This window comes from Panthera uncia (assembly GCF_023721935.1).
Source record: "Panthera uncia isolate 11264 chromosome E2 unlocalized genomic scaffold, Puncia_PCG_1.0 HiC_scaffold_19, whole genome shotgun sequence".
Lineage (NCBI taxonomy): Eukaryota > Metazoa > Chordata > Mammalia > Carnivora > Felidae > Panthera > Panthera uncia.
In genome coordinates this window covers 12,084,356-12,098,356 of record NW_026057588.1, presented here as the reverse complement: position 1 = coordinate 12,098,356, position 14,001 = coordinate 12,084,356, and the positions used below count along the sequence as shown (strand labels likewise).

General features: G+C 54.5%; 1 protein-coding gene across 1 annotated transcript in view; it reads left to right on the top strand.

Moving 5' to 3' along the window:
• The window catches only part of GRIK5 (glutamate ionotropic receptor kainate type subunit 5), a 58,546-nt gene that overhangs the window by 29,163 nt on the left and 15,382 nt on the right, over positions 1-14,001 (top strand). The window contains 3 exon segments of the mRNA XM_049620931.1: positions 9,851-9,964; positions 10,161-10,270; positions 10,680-10,853. Coding sequence (XP_049476888.1) covers positions 9,851-9,964; positions 10,161-10,270; positions 10,680-10,853 — 398 coding nt within the window.

The following is a 14,001-nucleotide window of genomic DNA, read 5'->3' as shown; positions in this document are numbered from 1 at the left end:
TTTGGATGTTATTTTCTGTTTTCTTCTCTTCTTCCTTTTGATATTTATTTTTGAGAGAGAGAGCGTGTGCGCACACGTGCGAGCAAGGGAAGGCCAGAGAGACAGGGAGACAGAGAATTCCAAGCAGGCTCTGTGCTGTCAGTGCAGAGCCTGATGTGGGGCTCAAACTCACGAGCTGTGAGATCATGACCTGAGAGTCAAGACTCAGGCGCTTAACCGACTGAGCCACCCGGGTGCCCCCTGGATGTTATTTTCGTTGTGTGTGAAGCCAGTGGAAGGATTTACGCAGGAAATGTGACGTGATCTCTTTTGTTTCTGCTTTATTTGTTGAGGTAAAATTCATAGCATGTAAAATGAACCACGTTAACGTGTATAACTCAGCGGCGTTTAGTATATTCACAATGTTGTACAACCACCACCTCTACCTAGTGCTGAGACATTTTTGTGACCCCCAGAGAAAACCCCCATACCCATGAAGCGGTCAGCTCCCATTCCCCCTTTCCCCAGCTCCCAACAACCACCAGTCTGCTAACCCCTGCCACCAATCTCTCTGTCTCCCTGGATTTACTTATTCTAAATATTTCATGTAAATGGAGTCATCCAATATGTGGCCTTTTTTGTGTGGCTTCTTTCACTCAGCGCCACGTATTCAAGGTTCATCCACGTTGTAGCATGGATCAGGACCATATTCCCATGCAGGGCTGAATAATGTTCCATTGTACGGACGTATGACCTTAATTTTCGAATCATTTAAAAATGATCACTCCGGCTGCTCTCTTGAGAAAGAGCATAATGGGAGAAGAGTAGACCCAGGATGGTCCATTTAGAAGTCCACTGGAGGGTTCAGAAGGCAGAAAGAAGGTGGCTTATACTCCAGTGCTGGCCATGTTGGGTGTGCTCACGAGGGAAAGAGTCAAGGGTGACTGTGGGATGTGGCCTAAGCAGCTGGGTGGGTGGTGAGTCTGGTTTCCCCCCTGGGGAGGACGTGGGAGGAGCTGTTTGGTGGATTTGGGGAAATAAGAGTTGTCTCTGGGCATGGGTTGTTGGAGGTGACTCTCTGAAATTCAAGAGGAGAAATACGGATTTCATTGTGCAGCTGAGCATGAATTATTTAACTCATCCCCTGTTTGGGTGGTTTCCAGTTTTTGCTAGTGTAGACAATGCCACCATCAACTGGGCTGTGGATCTGTGGGTGTCTTCCTGGAGGATAAACTCCAAACAGCGGAAGCGCCGGGTCAGAGAGCGTGAACGATGTTGTTTAAGCGGAGACTGCCAGATGGATGTTCGAAAACGTTCCGCCAATTTGTATTCCCACCAAAAGGGCACGAGAATGTCAGATTTCCCACACTTTTGCCAACAAGAGGTATTATCAATCTTTAAAAACAACAACAAAAAAACCCCAAAAAACCTCTGCCGATCAGAAAGGCCAAAAATAATACCTAAATGCTTCAACCTAAACAGAGTGTTACATAGCTGTATACTAATCCCCATGTGGATAGACTGTGATTTAGCGAAGCATTTTTTTTTTTTTTGTATTTAGTTGTTTTCAGGTATTTTTATTTGTCTTTATGCACCCAAGCACGGTCTGCATTGCAGCTGATTAGAACTGATTCTCTGAATAGAATGACTAGGTAAAAGAGGAGGTCCCTTCGTATGGCTTTTGTTCTATATTATCCAGCCGCTTTCCGGAAAAGCTTACAGCAGTTTCTATACAGGCTCCCCCTCCCACAGAGGGTTGTGATTGGCTTTTAGATAGACAACCCCCACCCCTGCCCCGCTGCCTGCTGTCATTTTAATTAATTAATTAAAGTTTTTAACGTTTATTACTTTTGAGAGAGAAAGAGCGAGCTGTGTGAGCCGGGGAGGGGCAGAGAGAGGGAGACACAGAATCTGAAGCAGGCTCCAGGCTCTGAGCCGTCAGCACAGAGCCTGACGCGGGGCTCGAACTCACAAACCGCGAGATCATGACCTGAGCCGAAGTCAGACCCTTAACCGGCTGAGCCACTCAGGTGTCCCCCACCATCATTTTTATAGATGGCGGATCACTTTGATTTTTCCTGGTGGACCGCAGCAGGCCTTATGTGGTCAGGTGATAGATGGAGTCTGAGCCCAGCTCCACTCAGAATGGGTCCGATAGGTCCTCAGACCCACCCTGTGTTTTCCGTGGTCCCACTCGTATAATTGCAGCCAGCAGAATCCCACACTGGCTCGCTGACCCGTGGAGTCGGGGCCGTTACCGTAAAAGAACCAAGTGGAAGCCCCTAGAATTCCCCGTCCTTCCCAGGATAGTAATCCAAAAGCAATTCTACGTCCTTTGGGGGAATTGCAGAGATTAGTGGCGCCATTAACGGCTTGAAAGAAGCAGAGGTAGTGATCTCATCCCCAGTCAACTGGCCGGTTCGGCCTGTGCGGAAGGCAGATGGATCTTGGACAAGGACTGTGGGTTATTGTAAACGTAATCAGGCGGTGACTCCGATTGCGGTGGCCGGACCAAATTAAGTAGCTTTGCTGGAGGAAGTCAACACAGCCCTTGGCAGCTGGTGTGAGGTACTGACCTGGCAAATGCTTTTTTTCTCCATAACGCTTTCTGAGGTCCACCAGGAGTCTTCAGTCTTGCTTCCGGGTGATACCTGTTTCCTTGCTTTCTGCCATCACATAGGCCACAGAGAACTTGATGTTGACAGTGCACCCGGGGCCACGCTGGTCCGCTCCACTGGCAACATTAACGCCGATCCGATCTCGTGAGCAGGAAATCGCATTTAAGGGGGTTGGCAGTAAACGTGCTGTTGACATCAGCCGGTCAGGATCCAATCTGGAGACAAAAATAGCACCAGGTACTTGAACGGAATCACAACAGCTACTTGAACAGAGAGGATTTGGTGTAAAGAATTGTTACCTGAACGTAAAGTTGTTAACCAGATAACTGGAAGGGTAGCAAGCGAACTAAGGGATCACGGGGTGGCAGGAAGCAGCCACCGTCCTGAGGGCCTAAGGGGACAGGGGAAGAAGTTGGAAAGATTAACACTTAGAAACTCAGACAAAGGGCCCCACGGAGCGGAAACTCAGACTTCTGAGGAGGGGGTGCTGTTTGTCTGGTACTGGTGACGTCGGGTGGGGCTTGGGGATTTGGGGATAAGTTGTGTGCTGGTTCAGCCCATTTACTAGAAACCCACACGGCTTTTCATTTTGAGGGAGGCCCAGAGCACGCGGAGACCGCTGCAGGTGCCAGCTGTGTGCAAGCTGATCTACCACCTGGCCCTGATGACCCAGCAGATCAGGGACGTGCAGAGTGCTGGTGGCAAATAGGGACACTGGCACCTGGAGGTGACTCACGGTGCAGAGCTCTGGGGTTTGGGAGCGGATTGTGCCCTCTTCTGCAGACTAACTGTTCTCCTTTTGAGAAAGTGCTCGTTACTGGGCCCTCCTCGAGACTGAACGGTGCGTGACCCTGCGGCCCGAGTGCTCTCGTGACCTGGCTGTCATCATTTCTGCGTCAGTCAGGGTCCTCCCAGGACACAGGTTGTCCCAGAGAGTCATTCACTAGGAACCAAGTTGTTAACTAGGTAACTACGGGGGTAAAAGTTGAATTCCAAGGCAGGCCTCAGCAAACTTTTTCCTGTCAAGGGCCAGATAGGAAGTCTTTTTGGTTTTCAGACCATACTGTCACAACTACTCAACTCTTGTGCCGGATGGAAAGCAGTCATAGGCAATAAATACCTAAACAGTTGGGCCCGGGAGTGTTCCAATAAAACTTTATTCACAAAATCAGGCAGATGGACCGGACTTGGCCTGAGGGCCGCAGTTTGCACACCCTTGCTCTCCAGGTGTCATGGAGGTTGCAAGGCGGGAAATGGCTGCTTTCCTAGTTCTGAAGGAACTCTTCTTGAGAGAGAAGAACCGAAACTACTGGAAGCTTAAGAGGCAGGTGCTTGCTGGCTGGCGCTGGCTTCCCTGAATGGGGCTTGGTGAGGCCGGTGAGGCCGGTTCTACAAATGCAGGGAAGCCACAAACTGGATTAAATGCTGCCCTGGGAGGATCCACTGAGAGCAAGCCCAAAGGAGCAGGCAGGTCCCGTCTTCCTCCAGCCTTGCAGCGTCCCGCTATCGCCCCCTATTGGCAGAGTCTGACAGAGAGCTGATGGCAAAACAGAAACAGCTGGGATAGAGGGCTTTTGGGGCTGGGGGACAATCACGAATGCTTTGGTTGGTTGGCCTGTGGGCATTTAGACAGCCCTATCTATCCCATCATTTCTACAGGTGGCTCATCCTTTGGATTTTTCCGGATTTCATTCCAGAGATTAAATGTCAGGGTCCCCTTGTGGAGGAAAATCTTCTTTAGGAAATCAGTGACTGTGCTAGGAAATTGAGGGTGAGGAGGAAGAGGTAGGAAAGGAGGTTCCAAAGGCTCTGAGAGGACCTTAGAAGGAGCTTGCAGTTTAAGGATGGGTCTGTCCTCCAGAATGAAACCCAGATCTGACCACCTAGCCCCACCCCAAGTATCTCCACGGACTTCCTTAGCCCCCCAAGACGCCCACTTCCACTCTCGCCCCTGTGGTCTGTTCTCACGGTGACCAGATCACGTCATCTGCCTGCTCACACCCTCTGATGTGACGTCCTCTGTTGCCCTTGGAGTAGCATCCGGCCTCCATCCCATGCCTGCCCGGCCCAGCAGGGCTCTGTTCCCTGCTCTGCTGCATTGCTGGCCCCTCCCGGGGGCTCTGGCCACCCTGGACACTGCAAGTCCCTTCCCATCTCGGGGGCTATATGTGCTTGTCCCTCAGCCTGGAACTCTCTCCCTAGTTCTTCTCGGGCCTCGCCCCACACTTCCTCCACATTTGTACTCCAGACCTCCCCGCGGTGGGGAGTGCATCCAAACCAGCGTCTCCCAGCAGGTTCGATCACGTTGCCCTGCTTTGTCTTCATAGCACCTGACATTATCGGTTTACATTCACTGCTGGATTCCCCAAGCTGGAATCGTGCTTGGTCGGTGGTGGGTGTTCTGCAAACATCTGTCAAGTAGGCAAATGAATGGATGGACAGACAGAATGGGCAGAGTGGCTGCCGCGGGGGGTACACGGAGCAAGATGGTGGGTGTCTAAGTCTGCGCTCCTGTCACGGGATACCACGGATGGGGTGGCTTGTAAACAACAGACATTTATTTCTGTCAGTTTGGGAGGCTGAGCAGTCCTAGATCAAGGTGCTGGCGGAGTTGATGTCTGCTGAGGGCCCTCTTCCTGGCTCATAGCCATCTTGCGGCGCCTCGTATGGTGGAAGGGGCGAGGGAGCTCTCTGGATGGAATGGGATAAGGGCACTGACTCCACCCTCGTGCCCCCCTCACCTCCTAAAGGCCCCACCTCCTCACACCATCATGTTAGGGGTTAAGATTTCAACATGTGAATTTGTGGGGGGAACACAAACATTCAATATATAGCAGGGGGTGAGGCTGGTGAGGTAGTGAGGGGCTGGGTGGGGCAGGGCCACAGGGGCCCGGGTGAGGAGTTTGGATGGCAGAGGAAGGAGAATGAGAGTTGTTGCTGGGTTTAAGCAGGACTGCTGTGACCAGGCTGTAGTTTCTGGGGTCCCTTGAGCCGTTGGCTGGACTTTCCAGTCCTGAGATGCTGGCATCTGGGCAGGAGGAGGGAAGCGATTCCAGAGGTGTTAGGGGAGCAGAATCAGGACAGCTTGGGACAGAAGTGGGGGGTGTGAAGGGGACCCCAGGCAGAAGCCTGGGACAATGCTGGGGACAGGGTGGGGGCCGAGTTTGCTGTGTGTTCACAAGAAGTTCAAGGACCTGCTCACTCTAGTCATTTGCAAAGCACCCATCTCCTGAGCTCCCCGGGACCAGAGAGGAGTTGCACACCTGGACCCTGTCCTGAGATGCCCCGGGCCATGGAGGGTGGGGACAGTGGACAGGTGACACTCCTCAGAGGGGGACCAGTTCTGAATCCTGGGGTCAGCTACATCCAGGTACTTACCCTTACTGTGTCTCTGTTTCTTCAATGGTGGGAAGGACAGGGTCCCTCTGGGGACTATTGTGGGGAGGGGACGCCCCAAAATGGTGGCCACGGGGTACGTGCTGTGTAAGTGTGAGCCTTTAGACCCATGTGCGGCTCCATGAAACACGGAAGGAGAGCTATCTCTGTTTGGGAGGCTCTGGGAGGCTCCCTGAGGAGGGGTGACATTCCCAGGCTCTCAGCAGAGGAGACAACGATGCATCCAGCTGGCCCTGCTTTTGCAGGTTTGGTAGCAGAAGCCGAAAAGCAAACAGATCTTTTCCAAACTGAGCTCAATGCTGTGATAGATCAAGGGGGGTCTGGCATGTGGGGAGCCCATAGAAGGTGCCGCAGAGGAGGGAGGGAGCAAGGGGACCCTGTAGGAGTGGGTGGGTCCAGTTCTGCAGGGCAGAGTGGGGTGCCTCGGGCGGAGGAAGTGGTGTATTCAGGGATGCAGAGGCCAGAGAGCAGCTGGCGCGAGAGGGAGCCAGAGGCCCAGGGATATGGTGGGAACTTTAGCAGCCCTGGGTGCCGTCCAGAGAGGCGAGGCTTGGCCAAGCTCCATCAGTATTTGTTGGGAAGCTCCGTGTAGGTTGTGCCTAACCAGATAGGCAAGGAGCTTGTAATTTAGTAGGAAAGACAGTCCGTTAATAAGCAAATGGCAGGGTCATCTTCACTAGTGCTAAGCAGGATATAGAGCAGGGTAATGGGGACACCTGGGTGGCTCAGTCGGTTAAGCGTCCAACTTCTGCTCGGGTCATGATCTCATGGTTCGCGAGTTCAAGTCCCGAGTCAGGCTGTGCGCTGATAGTGCACAGCCTGCTTCAGATCCTCTGTCTCTCTCTGTCCCTCCTCTGCGTGCTCAATCTGTCTTTCTCTCTCTAAAATAAATAAACATTAAAAAAAAAAAAACCCAGGGTAATGGGTAATATGAGAAAGAGGACCCGGGGTGGAGGTGAGTGCGATCTGGATGCCACTATGGGGAGGGCTGAAAGAGTGAGGTATGAACTAAGCCTCGAATATTGAGGAAGAGCTACAGAGCACATGCAAGGGCCCTGAGGAGGGGAATGAAACTGCATTTTGAAGAACAAAAGGCAGCCATTGTAGCTGGAACCGAGTGGGTGAGGGGAAAGGGCATGAGGTGAGGCCAGCATGCAGGTGGGTCTCACATCACCTGGGCCTCTTGGCTGGAAAAGGGCTTTATTTTAGGTGCAGTGTGAAGCCACCCAAGAGTTTTAAATGGGACTTTCCCTTTGGACTGTGGTATTCTTTTTTCTTTTTTTTTTTTTTAATTTGTTGAACATTTATTTATTATTGAGAGACAGAGAGAGACGGAGCATGAGCATGGGAGGGGCAGAGAAGGGGGGAGACACAGAATCGGAATCTGAGCTGTCAGCACAGAACCCGACACAGGGCTCGAACTCACAAACCGCAAGATCATGACCTGAGCCGAAGTCAGACGCCTAACCGACGGAGCCACCCAGGCACCCCTCAGACTGTGGTGTTCTGAGTGGTGGCTGGGGGGCTGGTGAGCTGGCTAATGAGGTTGTCAGGAGACAGACGTCGATGGTGGGGGCCTGGAGGGGGGGATGGAGAGAAGTGGACAGATCTGAGTTGTGTTTTGCAGCAGAACCACTACTCTTGCTGCTAGAGGAGATGTGGAGAATTCGGGAAAGGGAAGGAGCAGGTTTGGCCTTGGTGTGAGCCTTAGGTGAGGTCTCCAAGTGGGTGAGGAGGCTAGTGAACAGAGCAAGGGATGGGACAGAAAGGAGCTGGGAGCCCGTTAGGGAGGAAGTGGGGTCCTGGCACCTGACCCAGGGACCAGCAGTGCCCTCCTGAGCCCATCTGAGAAGCCACTGCCTCCTGCCTTCTGAAATGGAGACTCGGGCCCCCGTGGAGGGCCCTCCCAGGGCACACCTCCCATGGGCACCTATAAGTAATAGGATTCCTGTGTGAGCTGACGTTGTTCCTGGCAGTTGACATATTAGAAGAGTGGCAAGTGCATAAGGAGGGGCAAAATGCTCCTTACTGTCTCCATCGAGGAATTCCCCCAATCCGGCCAGGTTTTGGGCCCCTGCCACACTTCGCCGCCTCTGGGTTCTGCTCTGGGGCTGTGCCCTCTCCCTGCCCTCAAGTCACCCTGAGGCTGGTGCCATCTCCCTCCCCGCCCCAGTTCTGTCCAGACCTGTATTACCTCGTGTGTGCCCAGTCTCAGCCCCTCCTGGGTGAGTGTGTGTCTCCTCCTGGGCCAGTCTCCTGGGACCTCTGCTCTTATTTCCGCCCTGCGGGTGGTCTCTGCTTGAATTTGGAGTCAATTCTGGGGCCTGGTTGAGGCCTGGGGGAGAGTCAGTATGCCTGGAAGGGATATCCTGGGAGCCGGGTCCCAATCCCAGGACCAGGAGAGCCGTGTGAGACATCTTGCCCAACCCTCATCCCCATTTTGCAGATATTCAAACTGAGGCCCCGAGACGTGGAAGCCCCTGCCCGAGGTCACCCAGCGAACTCAGGGCAGAGCCGGGGCTCCCCATTCCCGCACCGGGCCCTTCCCAGCGCCCTGCCTTGCCTGCTCCGTCATGTATGTACGCATGTGAGGGCTGCGTGTGCCAGTGTGTGCCCCGCGCCTCCCGGGGAGGCCCTTCCGCCGTGTGTCTCCGCCCCTCCCCGCACTGTGGACAGGGCATGAGTCTGTCCGCCTGCACCTGTGTGGGTGGTGCGTCCCCGGGTCCGCCTGTGTCTTAGCACGTGTGTGTGGACGTGGTGTGGTGTGCACACGTCAGTGGTGGCAGAGACGTGACCGTGCGCAATGCTCACGGGTGCCATGCGTGTGTATGTCTGTGTGGCGGGGAGGGTGTGCGGAGCGCTGGGTTTTTCCCGAGTCTGTGTCCAGCCCACAGCTGAAGGCCGGCCGAGTCCTCTTGAGCTGGAGCAAAGTGAGCCTTTCGGATCAGGGTTTCTGGGCGTGCCAGCCAGACCCTAACCCAAACCCTTCTGCGCGTCCCACCCCACCCGCTCCCCACCCTCGCCACCTCAGACCCGGACCCCTGGCGCCCCTCCCCCACTCGAAACCACGTGCAGCTCCCCCCAAGGTCATTCCCTCCGTCGGGCTGGGCGCTGGTCCTGTGTCTGGGGGGCGCCTTCATGCACACACGTAGGTCGCCAGTGCCTGCCGGTGGCAGGAGAGTAGAGGTCCCACCTCTGCGTTAAGGTCCCCAGCTCCTGCCTTTGCTGACTGGTACCTTTGCCTCTCTGAGACTCAGTTTCTCCATCTATAAAATGGGGCTAGCAGTGGCCCTCTGGGAGCTGTTGGAAGGAGGATTCAAGGTAATCTATAGAAAGTGTTACCTAGTGTGGAGCCTGGTGCAGAGTCAGTACATAGTACGTGCTCCGAGTTGCCAAGGTCTGACAAGGGCCCTGAACGGGTCACCATCCGGGCGTCTCAACACCAATGCCAGGCTGTCTCCAGGACCTGGGTGGTGGGGGAGGTGGAAGATATGTGGGTCGGTGGGGGGTGTTGTTAAAGCAAGGCCTTAGCAATGAACTTGACAGGATGGGGAGGGGCGGCTGGGCCAGGAAGAGGCCTCGGGATCCTCTTCCGGCAGATGCTGTGAGGAATTTTACTTGTTTGCACTAAAATTCGGTACCCAGGCCTGGGCCATTGGTGGGCCAGTTTTGGGCCCAAGGTGCCATTCTGGACCTGGTGTAGGCTCCTGGCCCCTCTGTCTTCATCCTTTCTCTTTGCCGGTCTCTCAGCTTCTGCTGATCTCTCTCTCGAGAGCTCTCTCGGGGCGTTTCTCCCTAACTGCCCGTCTGTCTCCCTGGCCCACCCCTCTGCCCCCGCCCTGCTTCCCCTCCAGCAGAAGGCAGACCTGGCTGTGGCCGCATTCACCATCACAGCCGAGCGGGAGAAGGTCATCGACTTCTCCAAACCCTTCATGACCCTGGGGATCAGCATCCTCTACCGAGTGCACATGGTAGGGCTCCCCTGGAGACGCGGAGGCTGTGGGGCAGGAGCCTGGTGGTGGGCACGACACCTGTGTCCCCAAGGGCAGCAGAGGCTGCGGGCTGGACCTTGATGGGCCACTCGGGCTCATGGGCGCCTGGCGAGGCGGGGGCTGGGGGTGCAGCTGAGGTCAGGGTGGCTCCGGGCCTCACTCCCTCCCCCCACAGGGCCGCAAGCCTGGCTACTTCTCCTTCCTGGACCCCTTCTCCCCTGCCGTGTGGCTCTTCATGCTTCTCGCCTACCTGGCCGTCAGCTGCGTCCTGTTCCTGGCCGCCAGGTGAGTCCACTGCCTGCTGCCCGTGAAAAGGAGGCGGGGAAGAGGCATGGGCTGGGGCCTCCGTGACTGACCTGCACATTCTGTCTGGGCCTCTCCCCTCCCCCCCACTTCCATTTTCTCTCTCTCTCTCTCTCTCTCTCCCTCTCTCTCTGTCTCTCTATTTCTCCCTCTGTGTCTCTCTATACATCTCTTTCTGCCTTTTCTGTGTGTGTCTCTCTCTGTGTTTCTTTCTTCCTCTTCCCTCTGTGTGTATCTCTTTCTGTTTCTGTCTCTCTTTTCCCTCCTTTTTCTCACTGCCCCCCCCCCCCCACTCCTTCCCCCCCCGGGTCTTTTTCGCTTTCCCCTGTTTTTCCTCCTTTTTTTCTCTACCTTGGCTCCATCCACCCCTCGCCCCCGTGTGTCTTCACAGGCTGAGCCCCTACGAGTGGTATAACCCACACCCGTGCCTGCGGGCACGTCCCCACATCCTGGAGAACCAGTACACGTTGGGCAACAGCCTCTGGTTCCCTGTAGGGGGCTTCATGCAACAAGGCTCGGAGATCATGCCCCGGGCGCTGTCCACACGCTGCGTCAGCGGAGTCTGGTAAGAGGCCTTCTGTCTGTCCCAACCTGGGTGGGGAGGGCCCCTTCCAAGCCTGGGAGGATTCTGGTCCCCCTCCGGCAACTGTGTGGCGGGGAATGGGGTGGAGAGAGCTGAGCCCCAGCTCTGCCCACTACTAGCCGTATGACCTTGCGTAGGCCACATCTTCTCTCCATGCCTCAGTCTCCTCATCTGAAAACTGGGGATAAAAATCCCCATGCCGCAGGATTCAGTTGGGCTGTTGCAGAAAAGTACTTCTGACGTGAGAATTATAATTGGAATAGCATACGCATGGCTATTGCTGACTCGTACACGCGCAGGCAGTCACAGAGACTTGTGGCAGCCTGCACGGTCCAGGGACACATACTCCTTGGGGAGTCCCTTGGGGACCCCAGGAACCTGGACAGAGCCTATTTAGCCCCCATCACAAGCTCCAAGAAGTCACATGTCAGAGACCAGACACTGTCAACTTGTGTCTGGACCACGGTTTTTTAAATATTTGTTTATTTTTGAAAGAGAGAGAGAGCCGGGGAGGGGCAGAAAGACAGAGGGAGACACAGAATCTGAAGCAGGCTCCAGGCTCCAAGCTGTCAGCACAGAGCCTGACACGGGGCTTGAACTCACAAGCTCATGACCTGAGCTGAAGTTGGACATTAGGTTTTTTAAACATTTGAATTAGTTAGCAACATTTAAAAATTGGGCAAATCCACTCACAAATCCAGACTTCTCACTCTTCTTGAAAATTCAGGAGCACCGGATAGGCCAGCATCTTCCTGGTCTCACGCATGAGAGGGCTGAGACCGAGTACTCCTCCCGAGGCAGGGCCAGGCCGAGCGGGCTCTCTCCCCGGGGCCACTCACCCCGGTGCCACCTGAGCCCAGCCTCCTCCCCAGGCCCTTCTGGAAGAGCGTTTCTTCCTCCCCTCCTCCCTGTCAGTTAGAATTCACGCATCGACAGTCATTCAGCAGATGCTTCTCAGGCCCCTCCTTGTGCCAGGCACTCAGGTGAAGAATCCGGCCTCGAGAGGCAGAGGAACCCAGAATAAATAGCTAAGCAAATAAACAGACACAGGAACATCCCATTTTGTTCCAGGAACAAGTGAATCCCAAAGACATTGTCTCATTCAAAACTTGTTCCCGACTAACCTTGAATGGGTGCAGGTTTTTCTGTCCCAACTGAGTGGGACGAACTACCACAGAGCAAGTTGTCGGCAGTTCGCTTGGCCCACTGTCTTTGACCCTTTTGGGTCTCGATGACATTTTTTGGGAATGGCATCATTTCAAGTGTTACATACCCTGTATTAGTTTCCGATCGCTGCTGCAACAGGTTACACAGGCTTAGTGGCTTCAAACAACATAAACCCATAAACATCATATGGGTCTGGAGGTGAGAAATCGGAAATCTCACTGGGCTAAAGTCCAGGTTTTGGCAGGGCTGGGTCCTTCTGGAGGCCCAGGGCAGAATCCATTTCTTTGCCTGTTTGAGCTTTTAGAAGCCACCTGTACTCCTTGGCTTGTGGCCTCTTTCTCTGTCTTTAAAGCCAGTAGCATTGCATCCTCGTTTCTCTCTCTGTGGCTCTAACCTCCTTCTTCCACTTACGAGAACTCTTGTGATACCACTGGGCCCACCCAGATAATCCAGGATAATCTCCCCCAACTCACATTCCTTAACTTGATCATTTCTGCAAAGATCTTTTTACCCTATAAGGGGACAATACCTCATGAGTTCCAGGGCTTAGGATGTAGACATTTCTGAGGGCGGGGCGAGAGGAGGAGCTTTCTTCTGCCTCCCACATACCCCAGCTGCAACCTACCGACATTGTCAATGTCACACACCTATCAACATGCATGCAAACTACTAAATGAAACAAACACGGCACAGTGAGAGAGAACAGCAGGGAACGTGGTCACTCCGGGAAGCCCCTTTGAGGAGGGGACACCTAGGCTGAGTCCTAAAGGCTAAAACAGAGGTGTCCACGCCCAGGAGAGGGAGGAACATTCCAGACAGGCCAGAGACCTGATGTGACAGAGACAGCCACATCCTCAGGCCAGGTGGCGGACCGGTGACCTCCTCTCTGCAGGCCGTCCCTTCTGCTCCTGGGTCAGGGACCTCTTCAGCTGGGCGTTCTCCGCCTGTACCCATCACCGTCACCCTGGAAGCTCCCAGTCACGCCCCCTCTCACTGGAGACTTTGACCCCAAGCTCACTCTCGTCTTCACTCTCAGCCCTCCCACACATTCGCTCGGTGAGTGGATGTTTCAACAGATGTTTGTTAGTTTTCAAATGTGACCCCAGCACAGTGACTCGGCAGTCTGGGGCCAGTATCCTAGGGGACTTGGTTGCCGGAGGGCCCTGAACCCACCTCCTGAGCCCCTCATCTTCAGTGTGCATTGGGGTCCCAGCCTCCTACAGGCACACCCAAGGGCTCGTCATCATTCAGGACAGCTCTGCCTCAAAACTAATGTGTGTGTGTGTTTTCTTTTATTAATTAATTAATTATTTTGAGAGAGAGCGTGAGTGGGGGAAGGGCAGAGAGAGAGGGGGGACAGAGGATACAGAGTGGGCTCCACAATGACCGCGCAGAGCCCGATGTGGGGCTCGAACTACAAGGTCATGACCTGAGCCAAAGTCAGACACTCAAATGACTGAGCCACCCAGGCGCCCTTCAAAATCCATGTTTTTGAGGTTATGCCTGACCTCAGCCCCATCCTCTCGGGCTCCTCCTTGGTCACTCTCGCAAAGTAGTCGTTGGGGCTCCCTCTTTCCTGTTCCCTGAACCCTGCGTACTTTCAGGTCCATCCACCTCAGGTAGGCTCCTAGGCCATGTCTTCAGCCACTCTTTTGCTGTTTTCCTCAACTCCTCCTCAAGGCGTCCTGTCCTCAGAGTCCTCCTGGCAACCTCAGATCTAGCCAGCAGCTTGGCTCTCCCTCCCCTGGCCCCACCAGGGTCACATAGGACCCCCTTACTGACGCATCCAGTACATGCATATAGGCCACCCTCCTTCTAGAAACTCCTTGCTTCCAGGCTGTAGTGGCCCTCTGGTTCCCTCCTCCCACTTTGGATCCTCTGTTTCATTTCGCAGGGGCGGGGGGGGGTGGTGGTGGTGGTGACCACCCTCGCCGTCTCTCACAAGGAGCTCCTCGTTCCACAC